The following is a 20,512-nucleotide window of genomic DNA, read 5'->3' as shown; positions in this document are numbered from 1 at the left end:
AACCATTGGTGCCTGAAACAAAGCACCTGCAGGTAACTCCTCCTTCGGGCTTAGCTGGATCCAGGTCTCAAGTGTTGTCAGACCCGAGTAAGTTCCATTTCGCAACCCTATTCGCTTCTGGGTGTTGGCTTCGTGCCAACTCCACGTAAGGCAAGGTGGCGCGTCAGAGTCTTCCTCCGCCGTCACACTGGAATGACAGGGAACCAGTTAGCCGGTTGAAAAAGAGCCACCTAATCAGGGAGGCCAGAGCACCTGGATTACTCTGATTGGTCGAGCCCGTGATTGGCAGGGGGCTTGGAAGGCTCTGATTGGCTCAGGTCCAGACGCCTTGGTCTAGCCTTGGAGTGCTGAAGCTGGGGCCTAATTTGAACCTTATGGACAAAGCATCTGGGAGAAGAGGCCCCCCAAATGAAAACGTATAGAACATCGGGTGGCCCAAACCAACATAACACTAGCCACGTTTATTGGGCGCTTATTGTATACAGATCTGAACAGGCTTCACGGGCATTAAGCCATTTCATCCTCACGGCTCTGTAAGTGTTATTGTTGGCCCCACTTTCCAGATAAAGACACTGAGGCCACAAGAGGTTAGGTGACTTGCCCAACAGGTAGTAAGTAGTGGAGCCAAGAATCGAACCCCGGGCGGTCTGGCTCCAGATCCCAGCTCCACTGGCTCCCTAGCCTGTTCGCTGCTGCATTTTCTGCTGGCCTGTATCCGTCTGTCTGCCTGCCTGTCTCCACTCTCTGTCAGCTCCTTGAGGGGAGAGCTTTGTGTCCGTTTTTTTCACTGATCACGGAACAGAACCTGGCACGTGGATGCTCAGGTGTATGAGCATGTGAATTACATGGCCTCTCAGGCACCTGTCCACTTGACCTGCAAACATTGTGATGCTCAGCTTCCCAAGACTTGGAATATATTGTTTCTAAACATTCTTTGAGTTCTAACTATAATCCATGGCCCCATTCTAAGAGTTCACCTGTGGTTTGCCGTGACCTCCTATCTTATTTTCTGACCTTTTCACCTTTAGCTGGAGTCTTTCCACTCCAGCTGTTGACAGGTTGACTCCTTAGAACATGAGCCCCGTGGTGGCAGGGACTTCCTTTTCACTGCTTTATCTGCAGTGCTGAGAACTGTGCTGGCACATAGTAGGCCCTCGAGAATTCTAGTCACGTGACTAGTTACATGGGCCACTGGGTTCTAGAGCCCTTCTCTTTACGCCCTAATTTCCTTTCCATTCTGAGCCCTCGTCTTGAAACCTGATCTTTCGCTCCTTGCTCTGAAGGACCCTTCTCTTGTCCCCTGTCCTGCTCTTGAGAGCTGGCGTGCTTCTCTGCCTCCAGCTGGAATTCCGAGCACAGGCACAGAGAGCCAGCAGGCACCCTGGACCTGGGTGGGGGAGCCACGGAGGGTCTGGCCTGTAGGCTGCAGGATCTCCTGTTGCTTCTCTGGCAGCCCTGGAGAGGAGGAGAGAAGGCTGGAAAAAGCCTGTGGCCAAGAAGAAGGGAGACGCCAGACAAGTGTAAGGTTTAACAGATGTGCGTGTGTCATCCCCTGTCTAGACGACTTCTGGGCTTGTGAGATTCCGGGCCTCACATTTCCACTCCTCCGTCGCCTGCTCCTTGTTCCGGCCGTTGTTTCCCCTGCCTGAAACACCCTGTCCTTCACCCTCTTCCTCAGAGTCTACCCAAATCTGGCAGAGCCTTCAGAACTTTGGTCCTTTCAGGCTTCTCAAACTTTACTCTGTAAGGACTCCTCCAGGCAGCCCTCCCTGACTGCCCCCAGACCAGCAGTTTTCCCGTTCTTCTTCCTGTTTGTGCAGCACATTTAACCTCAGCCTCTTGTATCATTCATTGGTTTCCAGGCGAGTGCAGGAGTCAGGAGAGGTCTCTGGGGTCAGAACGTCTGAGCACAAACCTCAACCATGCTGTCTGCTTGCTTTCTCAATGCAGGAAACAGGTGGTACTCTTGCCCAAGGTGGGAGCGGAGTGTAAGAAAATGAGTCGTACCGATCCCTGGGGCTGGGGACAGCAGGGACCGTCTGCTGGAACACAGAGAAGGCCACCCACAGGAGCTGTGACCCTCACAGGGCGATAGAGGGCTGTGGTCAGTTCCCGGCAAGCTGGCAGGGAGGGCACCTGGGCAGTACCCCAACCCCACCCTCCTCCCACCCTTCCTTTCCCTGGCAGTGTCCCCTTTGGCCAAAGGCAGCCACGAGCCAGAGAGCACAGAGCCCATGATGTGGTCCATCCAAGTGAGCCTCCCAGGGCGCAGGGAAGAGCAGAAAGCATGAGGAGGGACAGGATTCAGTACCCAAGTGTCATGACCTTGAGCAAGTTCTAGAACCTCTCCATGCTTTGGCTTCCTCTCTGCAAATGGAGCATCCTAACTCATAGTGCCAGAGCCCCAGAGGGCAGGGCTGGACTCTACCCAACAACTGGCCACACAGTGTCTTCCCTCCCTCTCATTGGCCAGGCCTGGGTCACATGTCTGTCTCTGGGCCAATCACTGGAGCTGGAGAGATGGGATGTGCTGATTGGCTCCCCCTGGGTCACATGTTTCACCCCGCATTCAAACTGCACAGAAGGGGCAGAAGGGGGTCAGTGCCTCCACCCACACCTGGGAACTCACCCCAGCCCACTGGGCTCCAGCCACACAGTCTCTGTGCTGCTCCTCACAGGTGCCAGGCATGTCCCCACCCCAGGGCCTTTGCAGATGCTGCTCCCTCCGCCTGCAGCCTTCATCCGGATGGCTGTGTGGCCTTTTCCTCCCCTCCTTTAGGTCTTTGCTCAGGTCTCACCTTCAGAGGTTAAGACAGAAATCTCCCCCCTCCCCAGCACCACTTACCCCCTCTGACAACTAGAGTTACTGGTTTATTTCTTTGTGGGTCTTCCCCACTAGAGTGTCAGCTTTGTCCACATCTGTATCCTGACACCTGCAACAGTGCTTGGGACATACAGACACTCAAGATATTTACCGACTCAGCCAAGAGCTCTCTCTCCTTTCTTCCCACCTCCCTTGGGAGTTTTCTCTGCGGATCAATGCCTTGTTCTGCCTCTGGCCACTTCTTCTCCCACCCCTTTGGCTGTCTGATTGTGCCCAAACTCCTCTCGGCTACCCTTGTTGGATTTGGGGATCCTCAGAGAAAAACAGCCATCTGGGTCTTTCCAGACGGGCCTGGGTGAGGTCCCGGGTGTTTCCCCGAAGCTGTGGTGTGAGGAGCCGGGAAGTCCCCGCTCCTCTCTGCCGAGCGCCGATGAATCCAGATGCAGGAGTGATGTTTCTGACCGCTCGGGACATCGGGCGTTTCCAGAGATGTCTTCCTGGGCTGTGACGGCTTTGCCAAGGTCTGTGAGAAGACGCAAGACGAAGAGAAGGAGCCGGATGGATCTTGGAGGACATGGGAGGTGGTGTCGGCGGGATAGAACGTGGGCAGTGTCGGCCGGCTAGTACGGCACGGATCCACCGATTCTCGGGTCGGCCACTTTGAATCTTTGACCAAGAAGGAAGAAAATGGAGGCAGAATCCCTGTGTCATTTTTAATTAATTTCTTCGGCATCTGGAGAGAGGGTGGCACGAGGCCAGGGGAAGTGGGAGCCAGGGGAACTCATCAGAAATTGACCTACGGATGACTTGATCTGATGGAATAATTAGCTCCTGGTATTCTCCGGTCTCTGGAATCAGAGCTTTGACTTCCATCTGGAGGAGGAGCATCCTGGCTGGCGGGTTGCAGCTGCCCGGGAGCAGGTGGGCTAAGAAGACCACCATGGGACCCAGGAACAGAGTCCAGCTGACCGTGTTCCCCACCTCCACCCGGCCCAGGGCTCCCAGTTCCGCTGCACCTCGCATCCCAGGCCCAGAGCCACAAAGGCCCTCAGGGGGCATGTGGCCACCTGCTACTTCCCTTGGCAAATGAGGAAACAGGCTGGGAGCCTCTCAGGAACTTGCCCAGAGATCTCCTTCCAGAAGGTTCTGAGGGGGCAGGCTGACTCCAGACAGACTGGGTTTGAACCCCCTCTCTGCCCTTGATTTAGCCTTGTGATCATGAGAAAGTGCTTCCAACTCCCTGTGCCTTCACTTTCTCATCCATAAAGTGGGTATGATGTCGCTGGGTGGGTCTGCAGGTCAGCGAGTTGCTGTGTGTAAAATGCTTAGAGCAGGGCCGGGGCATCGCAGGCTCCCAGGGAGCATCCGTTGTTATTATTTCTGGTATAAGAGAGTCGCTGTCTGTAGGGCATCTCTTGGAAATTCTCTCGCTGTTGTGTTGTCGCTCCATGTCTGTCTGAGGGCACACGAGCGTGCATTTTCACGGACTGGTTGGCACGTTGGTTCAAGTGCAAAGCGCGACGCATCCTGGTGTGTTTCCTGACGGGGACGTGGACAGATAAATGGCATGATTTGAGGACCACCCCATGATTTGGGGTAATTCGGGGACCAGTTAGACGTCTAGAGCGAGTCCCCTTGTCAGCCGTCTGAAGCCCCCGTTACCTCCGGCCAGAAGTCTCGGGGTGGTGCTGACGTGCTCTGACTCCGCTCAACACCTGCCAATCTCCCCTAAAAGAGAAAGTGCAAGCAAGCTCGGGGCTCCGCCGAGAGCCTGAAATATGGACCAGATGCTGCTAGATGCAGGAACGCAGAGTCTGCTTTCTTTGGCTTTGGTTCTAGAGAAGGGAGACAATTTTCCATTTATCCTTGGATAGAAAGTTTGCTTTTTCAAAAACATGTATTGTGTTTTTATTTTGAAATGAGGGCGCTTGGTCCATGTTGAGCAGTCAGGAGAGCAGAGGTCACACCCCATCTCTGCCGTTTCTTCTCCAGGTGGGCTGGGGACGTGACTGTGCCTCAGTTGTTCTCAGCTGTAAGATGGGACGATACTCGTACCTGCGTGAGAGCATTGTCATGGGGACTGAAGGGGATGCTGTGGAGAGAGGCCCGAGGCAGCACCCAGGATAGGAATAACAATCTGATAATGGTTCTCACTGTGAACCGTGTTCCACTTAATACTGTGTGCCAGGCTTAAGTCACAGGGCTCTGTGTCAACTCATTTAATCCTTCACACCCATTTTATAGATGAGGAAACTGAGGCACAAAGTGTGACGTTACTTGCCCAGGGTTACCCAGCAAGTAACTCCATAGTCCGTGTCTTAAGCATCACACCACGTGACACAAAGCAGGCACTCAGTACGTGGTCGGTGCCGTGGCTCTGGCTGCTGAGAGATGTGTCTTTTAGCAGGTGGGCAGGTGGGTGCTTGCCCTCCGGCCCCATGAAACTCATGGTTCCCAGGTCAACTCCTCTGATGCTGTGACTGTCATCTCGCCTCCCTGCACAGATGTCCTGTCGGAGATCCCCGCGGAGGGAAGCCCTGGGGGGAGCCTGCTCCCGCTCCCAGCCTCCCTGGGGAGAGTTGACTGAAGGGACTATTTTCAGAGGTGGCGTGGGGGTAAGGGAGCACGCCAGGAATGCTGTCGCCCCGAGAACTAGCATCGGAGGGGAGCCATTGCTACTCCTCGAAGGGCCAAGAGGAGGGAGAGGTACCCACTGAACAGGGGGGAAGCCGGAGCCGGGAGGGGTGCCTTATGGAGCTGTGGCCGGACGTGGACAGACAGAGGCATAGGGAGCCACTGCCTGCTGGGGAGGAGCAGAGGCAAGTGGACACGCTGGTTTCCTGCCTGCCTCTGCCCTGCAGCCTCCCAGCAGGGCTTCCGCTGGGAGAAGCAGCGAGACCCCAGCGCTCAGGAAGTTGCAGAGATGCCGAGGTCGGCTTTCTGGCACCCCGGCGGGATGGAGAATGGACCAGGAGTGACAGACAAAGAGCAGGGCCCACCCCCTGCCCGACCCTTCTTGGGGTCTTTTGCACCACAGCATCCCCAGAGAACTTAGAGTGGCCGACCCCTCCTTGGTGACCCCCAGAGGGTGACGGGGGAGGGTGTCACTGATGGAGGCTTCTGAGCATCCAGACCCAGGTTATGGCACAGCCATGCCCAGCCCAGGGTGCCTCACCCTGCACAACTCAGAGGACTTTAACAAAATCCTCATTCCTTTGTTTGTCTGAATATTTATGTGGCACTGACTGCACCGGGCATGGTACTAGGTGCTGGGGACCTAGTGAATAAGGTCCCATTTCCTGCCCTTAGGGAGCTGACCCTCCAGTGGAGAGAACTGGGCAATAAATAAGATAATTGCAGGTTGTGGTAGGGATTAGGAGGGAAATAAAACCGCTTGTAAAATCTGGAGAGGGCCTGGGGTGGGGGCACCCCGTTAGATGGGCCAATCAGGACAGGCCTCTCTGAGGAGGTGACATTTGTGCCAAGGCTTGGCAGAGGAGAATGAGCCCAGCACATAAAATCTGGGAAAAGACCCTTTTAGGTAGAAGGAGGAGCAAGTGCAAAGGACCTGGGGCAGGAACTAGCTTGACTTGTCCAAGCAACAGACAGAAGCCAGTGGGGCTGGAGAGTAATTGAGAGGAAGGGGGAGAGGTGGGCAGGGGCTGGGTCACATGGGCCTGTGGGCCCTGTAGGGAGTTTGCGTTGTGTTCCCAGAGCCCTGAGGAGCCAGCGGAGGGTCTGCACAGATGAGGGACAGCACTGGGACTGAGGTGAGATGAGCGCCTTGCACTTGTACAGCCGGGAGTGACTGCCCCTCAATTGTGTGCCCTGAGCGCCTCACTGAGTGATAGGACCTGATTCGAATTTTAGGGAGATCCCTCTGGCTGCCCTGGACAGAGGGGAGGATGGTAGCAGGGCTGGGGGAGGCAGAGAGACCCCTTCAGCAGCTGTTGCAATCCCACAGTCCTGGGAGAGATGACGCAGCCAGCACATCCCCCTCTGCGGAACCAGGGGCCTGTGGCTGGGGTGGGGGCGGGGTTCCTTCAAGGTCACAGGGCCGATGACTCAGCCCAACTCCCAACTCTGACGAGTTTGGTTTCCTCTCAATGCAGCTGCTCGCTCGCTCGCTCTCTAGTTTTAAATAAATGAGACCAAAAGTCTATATCTGGACAGGACTTGAAGGCTCATTTCCTCAAGGAGTAGAAAAATGACCGCAGAGAGCAAAGAGCAGGGCGCGGTCCGAGACCTGCCTGAGCCCAGGTGGCTGTGCTGCCTCCCTTCGCCCACCTCTGCTTGTGACCCCCGCTGACCCGGGCGCGGGGGGCGACTGAGGTCACAGTGGAATGCAACAGCTCTTCTCCCTCAGCTTTTTAGCTCTCAGGTTCCTCTTTTATCATTTTGTTTACGCTGCATCTTAAAACTGCTACGAATAACTTGCCCAGCTATGGGATCCATTGGCAGGGGGCCCTCCCACACAGCCCCGCTGGATGCAGTTCTTACAACTCGTGTCTCCCCACTTAGTTCATGGGGAAACTGAGGTGCGTCCCTGGCTTATTGACAGGGAAACTGAGCTGGGGGGGGGGGGGGTGTGGAGCCAGGACTGAAACACTTGGGGACTCCTCCAGCCCAAAGGGGACCCCGTGCCTGGCCCCGCCATCCAGACCCCTCCCTGAACCACGTGCGGCTCTGAGCCGGGTCCGCATCCCCTCCCCTCCATGCCCCCCCGGGGCTGGCGGAGAAGACAGACCTAGAAATGTCTCCCCCAGATCGGCCGCTTCCTTCCCTTTCTCTGGGGGTGATTTGTCTGCTGAGTTGGTTGAGTGGCTCAGAGACAGGCTGACTCTCTGACTTGGGACTAGGGCTGCCACCGACATGTCCAGAGGAAGAATTCTGTCTGCAGAAGTGGCCACAGAAGGCTTTCCCGCCAGCCTGCTGCCTGAGTGAATTGCAAATACTTTTCCTGTCACTTTAGCCGAGTTAGATTTTTGCTCTGCTACAGCTCCCCCCCCAATGAAAGAAACGCCCCCGTCAGTGCCAGAAGCCGTCGTGGAAATCACTATGCGCGTGCAGGCAGTGGGGCAGCCTCTGTGCAGAGATTGACCTGGTTCTTTTTCTCCTACGTTAGATCCGTGAGTCGAGAGGGAACAGGGAAAAGAAAGAAATCCTCATAAGGCAACCCCAGCCTCCTGTGCCCTGAGAGAAGCCGCGGGTCAGCAGACGCAGAGATGGCGCACCCGGGCCTCCGGCTTTGCCTGCTCTCCGCGACTGTCTTCTCCCTGCTGGGTGGAGGTTCAGCGTTCTTGTCACACCACCGCCTGAAAGGCAGGTTTCAGAGGGACCGCAGAAACATCCGCCCCAACATCATCCTGGTGCTGACGGACGACCAGGACGTGGAGCTGGGTAAGCATCCGCCAGCAGGCGGCATCTCCCCGGGGGCCACCGTGTTGGGTCTGAGGCTCCTGATGCACATCGGTCGTGTAGACCTGTAGAATTCACTCCGAGTGGATTTAAACCACGTCACAGGGGCTACCCCACACACGCGGATTCACAGCTTGGTCCTCAAGGTTAGGGGTCTCCAACCTTTTCCCAGTGCAGAGCGCTTCGTGGATTTCTCCAAAGTCTTAGGGAGAACAGATGTTAAGACGAATTCATTATTTTCATCCAATTCCTATTGAGTACCTACTATGTGCCAGGCAATATGGCTTCTCAGCAGTGAGTGAGACAGGCACAGTCATGGAGTGAGGGAACAGCCCATCAGCACGATTCCAGGTTCATGTGTAAGATCATTTCAAGAAGGGAGAGATGCTCTGGTGAGACTGAAGAGGGCGCTGTGCTGGATGGGTGGGGCTGAGAGTGACTTTGGGCTTGTAATCAGGGAGGACCTCTCAGAGGGCGTGATATGTGAGCTGACACTGAACAAAAGAAGGAGCCAGCCTGGATGTGTGTGTGTGTGTGTACGCACACATGAATGTGTGGACCCCTGCTCCACCAATCTCAACAGCCATGGCTGGGCTCAGCCTTCCTTGGCAGCATCTGGCAGCAGGAAGGGTGGGCACTATTGCTAGTGACCTGACCCGGTTCACAAAGATGATGCAGTGGGAGGACCCGCCTGGCCACGTCTCGTCCTGGGCTTCCTCTCTGTGCCGCACCATGGGCTCCAGGTGGAGCAGGGGTGGACAGGGGCCCTTACCAAGGCTTAGTTCATTTACACCAATGGCAGGCATGACAATGGCTCCTCCAGCTCATGGCCTTCCTTCCCCACACAAGCCACCCCTCGGCCGCATCCTGGGTTCATGTCTGAACCATCCTGACCCCTTCCCTGCCCTCCTGAGCAAGACCAGGGGCTCCTCTGCCGAGCGAGGGTTTCTTCATTTGCACGAGGCTTTTCTCACCAGTTTCATTCATGTGCGGAGGAGACCCCATAAACAGGGCCACCAGGAAGGGGACCCTCCAGAGTCGGTCCCAGCCAGACCCTCTGCTTCCCCGGCTCGCACTCCACTCACATTTCCCGCTCCCCTCTGGTTGTCTCCCTCAGTGTAAACCTTCTTTCTCCTCATCTTGGATCGTCTCCTCCTTGAATGCCCCAGTGTTACAGGTCCCGTTTCTCCATGTTAAACCCTGTACAGTGTTGCTCTATAAAAATATAATGCGGGCCACAAATACCAATGACATAAGCAATTTTAAATTTTCTAGTAGCTGCATTTTTTTCAAAAGTAAAAAGAAACTGGTGAAATTAATTTTAATAACATTTTATTTAACCCAATCTATCCAAATAATTATCATCTCAGCATGTGATCAATATAAAAAGTCATTAATGAGATAGATTACATTTTTTATATCATTTTTGAAATCTGGTATGTGCTTTATACTTAGAGCACATCTCAGATAGGACTGGCCACCTTTCAGCTGCTCAGGAGCCATCTGTGGCTTGTGGCTACTGTACTGGACAGCACATAGCCTTGTGCATTTTCCTTCTATAAATTAGATTTCCCTTCTCATCATCAGTACGGCCATGTATTGTGAAGATCTGGGGGAAAGCCTTCCAAACGAAGGGAACAGCATGTGCAAAGGCCCTGAGGCAGGCAAGGAAACAGATGTGGCTGGAGCCTGGGGAAGGGATGTAGAACATGAGACTGGGGAGAGAGCATGGAGCCAGATCTTGGAGGCTCTCGTGGGTTGTGGTAAGGAGTGCCAGTAATTGACCAGGTGAGGGGTGGGCCTTTAGCTGCTGTCCACTGTCAAAGGACAACTGAATACTGTTGGTGGCAACAAACTTAACAGTTTTGTGGATAAGCCTTTGCAGCCAAACATAAAATTGTGGTGAAGCCCCACTTGTAAATCTACACCCTTTTTGAATCCAAGATTAAAAACATGAATCAGTCTTTTAACTGCCAAGAAAGGTGATTTATATGCATCCAAGTCCCTCCTGATAATGATTTGTATCAATGATCACAAGTATCGATTTTTCTCCAGGAGCTTATCAGGGCAAAAAGAATTTGCATCCAGAAAGCGATCGAAGCCCAGAGCTTTTATTAACAGTTTGACACATACAATATCCGTCTCCCCAGCAGCATTTAGCATGAGCCATAGTGGATAATGACGGGGAGTCCACAGACCATGCCATGGGGCATGAGTTTTGTTTCCAGCAGGATTTTGCAGGGAGCACTTGCGGGCAGGCAGCGCCTGGACCTCAGAGCACTTCCGTCTGCCTCGGGGGCCCTCGAGCTGTTTCCGTCATAGTCACGCCTGGGAACTCAGGACTCCCTGGACGTTCATTCCTGCATTCAGCAGATGTGTATTAAGCATCTTCTCTGTGCAGTGACCTGTGCTGGCAGCTGGAGGACTGGGGAGGGATCGTTCCAGGCGGAGAGGACAGGAAAGACACTGAGTCAGAAACAAGCTTGGTTGAGTTGGGACAGAAAGAATGCCTGGGAGCTGGGGTGGAGGGAGCCGGGGTACCAGAGGAGAGAGATGAGGCCAGGAGTCGACTGGGACCAGGTCAAGAGGGTGGAGGGAGCCGAGGTACAAGAGGAGAGAGATGAGGCCAGGAGTCGACTGGGACCAGGTCAAGAGGGCCTGTGTGGCTGTGATTTTATTCTTAGTGAAATGGACATGGATTAGGAGGCCTTAAGCAGGAGAGGCTGTGACCAGACTCAGGTTCCAACAGGCTCCCTCTGGCTGTCATGTCGAAACTGGAGTACAGAGAGCAAGAGCAGAGACACAGACACCCCGGAGGAGGACAGTGCAGACACAGGGCAGGCGACGATGGAAGCTTGGACCAGGGTAGGAGCAGGGGAACCCGTGAGACGATGATGAATGGGTTGGATGTGGGGGCATCATAGGCAACGCCTAGGTTTTTGGCCTGAACCACAGTGAATGGTTGAACGCCCACTCTCAGGGACAACACATTTTTGCTGCAGCACCGTGTTCCAGCTAAGCCTCATCTCAGAATCCGGTTGTAAGTTTGCATCTGTGAATCTCGAATAAAACCAACAGAATCTGCAAATATAAGGAAAGGAGCCGTGGGTGTGATGAGAACACGGGAGAGAGGAGGAGAGCAAAGAAAACCTTAGCCAACCTAAAATATATAGATTCCTTCTCCTCATTTTGCAGATAGAGAGACTGAGAAGAAGTCACTTGTCTAAGGTGACACAGCTAGAACATGGCTAACCCAGGCTTGAGCCAGAGCCCATGATCTGAACCACTGCTCGACTTAACCAGTCTGCTGGGGTGGCTGGAGAGTTGATGCTAGATTGCTAGGTGTGTGTTAGTTTTCACCGGGACAAACACATATAGAATGTCTCTATACACACGTCTTTGCACACGTGAGCGTTTCTGGAAGATAAACTCCAGGAAGTGGATGTGGTGGGTAGAGCCTTCGTGTTCCGTGGCACCTGTCAGCTGCCGCCCCTAGTTACAGAGGTCGTGCCTGCACGTCTCCCCCGCCACAACAGCCAGCCCCTCCAGCAGCAGAACTGGCTGTTGAAGGAGGTGAGGGATGGGAAGGTGGTAGTCGGGGGAGGGGGGGATGGGCTTTTTATAAACCACTAGACAGACCCAGATCAATAATGCATGTTCCCAAAAAGGCCAGCACATTATCTCACAGTCAGCTACAACTGGCACGCGGAGGGTGGTCCTAAAAAATTTATCATCTGCTATTTTCTGCTCATCCGTGCGGCAGTTCTGATGGTTTTCGGGGCTGGAGACTTCTCGACTAAGATCATTCCAGGCTTGCCTCCAGTCCTGGGGAGGACAACAGCCGTCCATCCTAATTAAGGTCTGGTCGAGAGAACTGGTGCGGGGCGCAGCACAGCAGAGGGGCTCGTCCTGGTTCCTCATTGCAAGGTGGGGCAGTGGGGGCTGTATATTCACTCTTCCTGTCCCTACATGCGTTTGACACACCTCTCTGACGTGTCACCCAGCACTATCAAAGGCCCAGGGGAACTGGTTCCAGGGCATATTGGTCAGTAAGCGGCCTCAATTATCAATATGTTTTCAAAGCGATTGGGAATGTCCCTGTGTCTGGATGACCCTCGGAGACTGTCAGGGTCTTGGCTGGCCTTCTCCATCAGGAGGGCAGGAGAGCGAGAAGCGCATGGAAGCCACGGTCTCATTTGCACGTGTGCTTGGTCAGACAGGCCACGAATCTGGTGGCCTCTGCCAGGGTTTACTAGTTTAATTTGATCCAGACAAACCTTTGGTGAGCCTCCGGGCCCGGCCAGGCTCTGAGACACCACGGTGAGTCAGACGTGGTCTTTACCTGGAGCAAGAGAATATTTGCAACATCCCAGTGCCGTCTGTTCTGTTACTTGAGATTTTCTTTAACTGGACTGACTTTTTGAAGCTTAAGTATTATTTTAAATTATGACTGTAAATGAAAGACCGGTATCCATCGCCTTCGGTAAAAGGTCCCCGCCGAACCAAGTCCCATGAGAACAGCCGTGCTTCCAGGTTTCAGCCGGATGCTGCTTCCCACGAGGCCGACGCTGGCGTGTCTTTGTCAGAGAGGGTGATGGGCGGTTTGGAGAGAGGACTTCCGGGGGCAGTGGCACCTCCCCGAGACTCTCTCCTTGACCTGATCAGCAGGATGGAGACTGGCAGAGGGAAGAGCTTTCTCAGGTGTGAGTTATAGGCTTTTAATGTGGGAGCCACACCAATGTGGGAGCCACATGGTGGCAGCTCTGTGTCTGAGCATAGGGAGACAGTCACACCCTAAGCCCCAGAATATGAGGGGTTGGTTCTCCACTCCCCATTTTCCTGAGGGTCCGTGTCCTTCTAGAGGCCCCCTGAGATTGCCTGGATTTCCAGTGTGCCCCTCAAGGCTGCATGAACTGTGGAGCAAATGCTCACATTTCAAAGGAACTCTTTGCCTTTCAGAATATCTTTAAATGAAAATACTCCCAATAAAGATGTAAGGATGAGAACTCTTTAGCGAGACAGCTAGGTTCGAATCCTCACTCTGCCACCTACTTTGTGGCCTTGGGAAAGTTGCTCGCCCTCTCTGTGCCTCCGTCGACTGGTCTGTAAAGTGGAGATGATGATCCATCTGCCTAATCTTTCTTGTGGGGACTCAGTACCCGGCATGTATTCCGTCTGTAGGACGGTTCACTCGTTCTCTCATCGTTAAGGCCTCTCCTCCTTGGGTCCGGCCTTGGCCGGTGCCTCCGAGTGCTGCCTATCTACAGCAGATTCGACCTTTAAAGATGACTTTGTGCTGTAAGTCTCGTGGCACTGAACCTCAGGCTGACCGTCATGTCTCCTCCCGCTCTGGGTCAGGCCGGTGCGACAGAGGGGGCCTGCTGGCCATGCTCAGGCGGGAGGGCTGGCCAGGCAAGGCACACACTCGGCCGGGCACGTGAGCCTGGCCTGCTGGCGCTGCCCAGACCCGAGGGGCGCTGGTCAGTCCGCCGTGGGCCCCCCTCCGCACTGCATGTTCTTGTGAACAGAGGTGCACCATCGCGGCTGACGGAGGGCGGCAGCGGGTGGTGTTGGGGGGCTGCAAAAAGCCCCACGGAACCAAGCGGTCCATTGGATGTAAAACCACGTGTGTCGCAGCCACTCTCTGTCCGTCTGAATTCTGTCAGTTATAAGTGACAGAAACCCAACTCAAACCGGACCTGGCAAACGAAAAGAGGGGTTTATTTGACTCACGTAAATAAAAAGTCGGTGTAGCCTATGAGCTTCAGATGCGGCTGGATTTAGGCCTCTCTCTGGATGTCACCTGTCCCTCCAGGGCCCTGAGCTCAGCTCTCCTCCGAGGGGCTCCGCTGGCAGCCCAGCCTCCACATGGCACCCCTGGCCTCGCCAGACCTACGTGAATGCTCCAGCGAGCCTTCCTTAGGGAAAGAGTCTCTCTCCCACAGGTGCCCAAAAAAGTCCCCAAACTAAGTGTTGCAGGGCTGGCACCTTCTGGGACAGCTGGTCAACCCAGCACCATCCGGGGGATGGAGCACAGTGATTGGCTGGCCTGGGTCGTGTGCACATCCCTGGAACCAGGTAAGGGGGCCAACCCCACATGAACCATGAGGGCCGGGAGGGGAGTTGGGCTGACTCCCTAAAGGGGTGTTCAAGAGCTGGTGCCAGAGGAAGGCAGAGTGGCTGGCGTGCAGTCAAGTCCGGGAGGTGCCCGTGCAGCCTCATGGGGCTCTCTCTGAAGCAGGTGCTCCCAGGGTGGCCCAGACCCATTCATCAGGCATTAACTGAGCACTACAGTGTGCCAGAGGGGGTCCAGCAAACAAAATGGGCAAAATCTCTGCTCTTATGGAGCTTACGTTCTACTGCAAGAGTTCATACAAACGGTCTATATAGTACTTAAGATCGTGGGAAGCGGTGAGGAGAGGAAAGCAAGGAGTGGTGGAGAAAGGGCGAGCTGTGATTTTGTGTAGGGTGGCCTCACTGGGAAGGGGACTTTTGGGCAAAGAAGATAAAGGAACCAGTCAAGGGGATTCCCCTGGGAAGAGCATACTAGGCAGAGAGAACAGTGGGTGCAAAGGCCCTGAGGCAGAAGGAGTCCCTGCAGAGCAGCAAAGAGGTCAGAGTGGCAGAGCATCATGAGCAAGCGAGACAGAAAGAGGTGAGGTCTGAGAGGTGATGGGGTGGTGGTGGGAGGGTGGATCACGTAGGGCCTTTGAACCAAGGGGCGGACTTTGGCTTTAGAGTGAGATGGACACCAGAAGAGGACATTGAGCAGAGGAGCAACACCATCTGACTTGTGTGTTAATATGACCCCTCTGGTGATTATATGGAGAACAGACTAAAGGGATGTAATAACAGCAGGGAACTCAGTGAGGAGTCTACTGCGATGGTCCGGGCAGGAGATGGGCCCAGTGGAGAGTCTACTGCAGTGGTCCGGGCAGGAGATGGGCCCGGTGAAGAGTCTACTGCGATGGTCCAGGCAGGAGATGGGCCCATTGAGGACTACTGCAATGGTCTGGGCATGAGATGATGGCAGTTCAGACCAGAGTGGGGAAAGCTCGTCAGATGCTGCCCATAGTTACAGTGGAGCTGATAAGATGTGCTGATGGATCTGATGAGGAGTAGGAGAGAGAAGTCAAGAATAACTCCAAGATTTTGGCCTAAATAATGACAAGGAGGGATTTGCTGTTTACAGAGATGGGGAAACGCATGGTCAGGAGCTCCGTTCTGGACCTGGTGAGTTGCAGATGCCTGAGAAGAGCCAGAAGGAGCTGTCCGAGGCGGCCAGCCCTCAGAGTCAGGCGTCAGGAGAGGCCCGGGCCCGACGGGCCTGGAGTGGGGAGGGTGGGAGCTGCGTGCAGATTGCCTGCGTTGGTACTTCCTGGGTCCGAGACCCTCGCCACATTCTCAGAGGGCTCTGTGATGCTGAAAAGTGCAGCCTGCCAGCCCGGGCGGCTGCCTTCGGGGAGAAGCAGGCTTCTGCGAGAACGGCCTGGGAGGGTTTCTGGCCAGGCGCTTGTTTTCCACTTTCCGTCTGTGAACAGAAGGAGACCACACCCTGCACTGCAGACTGATACCCAGAAATCGCTTCTCAATTGCAGGCGTGGGGACTCTGTGGGAGCCAAATGGCTGGATGCCCAGGACAGGGTGCCCAGATCCCGGACACTGCATCGCTGGTAACTTCCAGCTCGGCTTCTCTGAGATCCTGACTCCTGACATTCCTGCCGCCGCTCAATCGAGTTAGAAAAACATGTGGCTGCAGGTTATCGCAGGAAGAGCGGCTCGCCTGACCCACCCTGGTGTTCGACTTGCCAAGCACATTCCTGTGAGATTTTTTTCCAATTCAGCAACACTTGGGAGATCACTTAAGTTCTGGAAGCTTAAGTGGATCGGAATTAGTTTTGGCTACATGCAAAAGAAAATGTAAAACAGCAGTAGCTTAAGCAAGATAGAATTTTGCTTCTCACTCACATAAAAATACCTGGAAGTTGGCAGTGCAGGGCTCACTTGGTGGCTTCTAGGTTCCCAGGGACCCAACTCCTTCTCTCCTGTGCTTATTGGGTGGCTTCCTTCAAGGTTTCCTGGTGGTTCAGAATGGCTGCTGGAGATCCAGCTGTCACAGCCACATTCCAGGCAGTAAGAAGGAGGAAGCAGCAGGACAAAAAGGATGGACCTTCAGGTTAAGTCAGCTCCCTTTAAATACCTCCTCCCGGACATCACAGACAACGCGGATGGAACTTCTTAACTTAGCCACATGATCTCAGCAAGAAATGTGGGGCACACTCAAATTTGGATTATTTAAGGAGGTTTTAGCTATTTTTTGCTACAGTATGAGCAAGTGTGGGGAAACCGCTAGTGGCTGGGCAGCACTGAAGGCTAGTTAGCACCAGTGGGGCCATCCCCACCCCAAGACAAAGGGGTACACATGGTCCCTGGAACCTGGCGACACAGAGGGCCACCTGACAGGAGCTGTCACCCTCGGTTGACACCACAGGGAGGGAGACGGAGGAGCCCATACCCCAACCTCTTTCCTCCTCCGCTGATCTCCTGCCAGGGCCCCCTCGTTGGTCAAAGCCAGCGGGTAAGGACCCTTGTGGATGCGGCCCACCCGGGTCAGCTCCCTGGGCTGGAGAGCTGTGTGGAGGTGGATCTGAAAGGCCCAAGGAGGACCCCCCATCCCCCACGCGGCTGTGAGATAGTCTGAGAAATGTTTCCCAGCAGATGCATTGAAAATTAAAATCAGGGTTTCTTAAGAAGGAAGAAGGGGAAACAGATATTGGTGGGTAACTCAGGCTCTCAGCCATAGCAGAGATCAGGGCGAGGGTCCCAGAGAGTGGCAGCCCCTCTAGTGGGGTGGGGCGGGGTGGGGAGGGGTTGTTGCGTGATGGGCGCTTGCGAGACGTGCACCGTGAGAAGGAGGCCTGGGAGAGGAGCATTGCAGGCAGACGGACTGTGCGGGAGCCGGGTGGCAGCAAGGGGTGCCGGGACCTCTGAGGAGGGCAGCGGGACCTGGGTGGGTGATGGGGTGAGGGCAGAGAGGAGATGGGGAGGGTCTGGATTGTAATCCGAGGCCCATGGGAAGTCACCGAAATGTTCTGAGCAGGTCGAGTCCACACGATTCACATTTTCGTGCCTCCCTCTGCTGTAGGTGGAGAGGGGGTGGTCCAGGGGCCAGATCGGAGTCAGGGAGATGAGTGGTCCAGGTGGGAGATGATGGGGGTGCTGCCAAGGGAGAGGGCGGGGAGGGCAGGTCATGTTTTGAAGGTCGGCCCGGGAGGACTTGCTGATGGACGGCAGGTGGCAGGTGAGCAAAGGACAGCCAGGGATGACTCGAGGCTTTTGGCTGCACTGTCGGGCAGATGGTGGTCCCGTTCAAGAGACGGGAGGCTGGGGAGGAGGAGCAGGTTTCAGACTTAAGCAGACAGTAAGCTGCTTTGTAAACATCACCCACCAGGCCAGTGGCTAAGCGACTGGCCCTGTGTAACCCACCCTGAAAAGTGGGCAAAACAGCCTGGAGATCTCCCATCGCCGGATAACTCGCCTCTGCCAGGGCGGCATGTTGGGGAATTACAAATGAAAGGAACGTTTCTGGGTGGAGCCCAGAGAGGAAATGACCCAGGATTGCTGAGTGCCATTGACTATAGGGTGACCTCCCCTTTTCCAGGACCCCTCGGGCACCTCCCCACCAGTGATAACAACCACATCAGAATTTTCTCCCCGAAGCTTCTGCAACCAAAGCCAGCAGAAGGCACAGGAGAAAAAATGGACTTGCTGATGTCTCTGACAGTCCAGTGATCATTGATGCCATTCCAGGGCTGCCTCCTGGATGCCTGCCTGATTGATTCGGGGTCTAGGGACCAATTTCGAACCTTGGCTTTTCACAGCTAAAACCAGCAATAACACTTGACCTTGTTTGAAACGACCAGGAATGGTCCCCCTTTGCTGCCTTGGTGAGGAAACCTCGTCTGAGAAGCAGGTCCCGGCCCCCGGGGCGACTATTCTGGATCGAGTGACAGGCCCGGCGAGTCACCAGCTGCCGGCGAGTCACCAGCTGCCAGCAGCAAGCTCCTTCCAGCACAAGGAGGGGAATCAAAGGCAATCGCTCGGGAAACGACCGAGTCCCTCTGCCCAGACGTGGCCTCTGATGGCTGCTGTTTGTCCCCCAGGCCTTTCTCCCACCCCCCTGCTGGGGACAGAGGTGTTCTGGAGCCGTTGATCTGGTGGGCCAGCCTCCTGTGGCTGTGTTCCCGGGGGCAAGCAGCTCACAATCTGCTCCAGTGACATTGTGGGCATTCCAGGGACACTCAGGGCCAGACCAGGGCTGTCACGTGAATTCCAGCCTGGCAGGCAGACACCAGTGGCTGGAGGGCCGTGCAGGACGCAGGTACGGGACGTGCGCTCCCTGCCACCTGTCCAGGTCAAGGCTCTCTTCCAGCCTGTACGCAGACCCACAGCACTCGTCCCCTCTTACAGCCAGCTCTCTGGGCCCCTGGGCCACAGTGAGTGTTACTCTGCAGCTGTACTTAGCTGGTCCTGTCAGCTGGAGTAGAATCAGCTAAGGGTTGCAAACTCAGTGCCTACAGGGTCAGGCAAGTACTGCCAATAAGGGAAGTGGGCGTGGTGGGGCCCATGGAGAACTATGGGGGTCTTTTAAAGCCGGCTTTCGAGGCCAGCCCTGTGGCCTAGTGGTTAAGTTCAGTGTGCTCTGCTTCGGTGGCCCGGTTGGGTTCCCGGGTGTGGACCTACACTACTCATCAGCGGCCAAGCTGTGGCGGCGGCTCACATACAAAGGGAGGAAGATTGGCACAGATGTCAGTGCAGGGTGAATCTTCCTCAGCAAAAAATAAAAGCTTAAAAAAATAAAGCCGGCCTTCACGACTCAGGGCCACCCACCTATGAGGCCATCTAGACCAGGTCTTTGTATTTTTCAAGCAAAGCCAGAAAGCTGGATTGATATGAAATCTCCCAATTAGGGGGGAAAAAAAAGGTAGCAATTAACTCAATTCGTAAACACTGTGGAGCAGATCTAAATCAAAGACGAGTGCCGACAAGATCCGAGCAGAGGCCTTGGTTAGTGACTCTGTGTCACGCTGCACTCGGGGGCCACAGTAACGAAAACTTGTAAAAGCGAGCATGTTTTGAGTGATCTCTGTGCCATGCATTGATCTGACGGCTTTACAGATATTTCTCTTGATTAAAATTCAGAACAACCCTGGGATGGAGGCGCCGTTATTCTCCCTACTTTGCAGAGGAGGAGACTGAAGGACTCGGGGGCTCAATCCTTTGCACAAGGTCCCTGGTTAATGGAAATGGCAAAGCGAGGATTCGAACTCAGGCCTCTGGCCCTGGAGCCCTTCCCAGCAGGTGCCCATGGTGACACGGACTGTTCTAGAATTGTCCTAGAATTACATAGTCAAAAGAAGCCTCATGCCGAAGGTCACTCCTGTGCTGTACTTTTACCCATAGGGAAACTGAGGCCCAAAGTCAGGAGGTGGTTTAGCACGGCAACTGACGCTTCGTTCTTAGGGCTCTCGATTCAGTGCTCTTTGTTACCTGAGGTCTGCAGGTGAGGGAGGGCCTGGTGTGTGGTCCAGAACAGAAGTGTGTGTGTGTGTGTTACACACCCACAAACATATCTAGCAGCTGACCCTGTTGAACATACAGAACTACACAGGTGAGAGAAGCATCACTCGGGGAAGGATGGACCCAGAGAGGATGTGGGTTGTGTCCCCTTCATCCTCAGCCTGTCCCCATGCCAGGTGGCCCTGCAGGTCCCCCTTCTCAACCCACAGGAGAGGAGAAGACATAACTCCCAGGACAGCCGGGAGCAGACCCCGGGGGAGTGTAGCAGGTGACCTATGGGCCAAAGCAGAGAGGCGTCCTGCATTTCTGGGTCATCTGCAGAAAATCCCCTTGGCTGCCTTCTTTCCCCTAAACCCCAGGGCCTGGTTCGGGGGAGCTGGCAAACAGACAGTCCTGCAAGGCCATCCAGGGAGGCCAGGTGTCAAATCGTGCTCTCTCCCATCTTTCTAGAAACCTGTGGCCTCTTAGATCATCTTTAATAGAGACAAGGGTGCAAGCCAGTCCACCCCCTTCTCAACTCCACGGGTGGAAAGACGCAGCACGTGTCGTGGATAAATGACAACTGACACCAGCTTGAGTACCGGGCATCACGGGGCGGTGGGGCCTGTGGTGAGCCAGGGGTCCCAGCCCCTCTGCAGGGACTGCTGGGTCCCAGCACCCAGGGGGTGTGCACTCACTGTGGACAGAATT

General features: G+C 54.8%; 1 protein-coding gene across 14 annotated transcripts in view; it reads left to right on the top strand.

Annotated features, from left to right (window-relative positions):
- SULF2 (sulfatase 2) overlaps positions 1-20,512 on the top strand; it is a 128,041-nt gene that overhangs the window by 27,217 nt on the left and 80,312 nt on the right. For all 14 annotated transcript variants that reach the window (XM_070588478.1, XM_070588472.1, XM_070588480.1 and 11 more), the window contains one exon: positions 7,950-8,224. In XM_070588478.1, the coding sequence (XP_070444579.1) occupies positions 8,050-8,224 (175 nt within the window). In that variant the 5' untranslated portion in view covers positions 7,950-8,049. The remainder of the gene's footprint in view (positions 1-7,949; positions 8,225-20,512) is intronic.

This window comes from Equus przewalskii, chromosome 21 (assembly GCF_037783145.1).
Source record: "Equus przewalskii isolate Varuska chromosome 21, EquPr2, whole genome shotgun sequence".
In the NCBI taxonomy this organism is placed as follows: domain Eukaryota; kingdom Metazoa; phylum Chordata; class Mammalia; order Perissodactyla; family Equidae; genus Equus; species Equus przewalskii.
The sequence above is the reverse complement of the archived record's forward strand: the minus strand, read 5'-3'. Positions and strand labels throughout refer to the sequence as shown.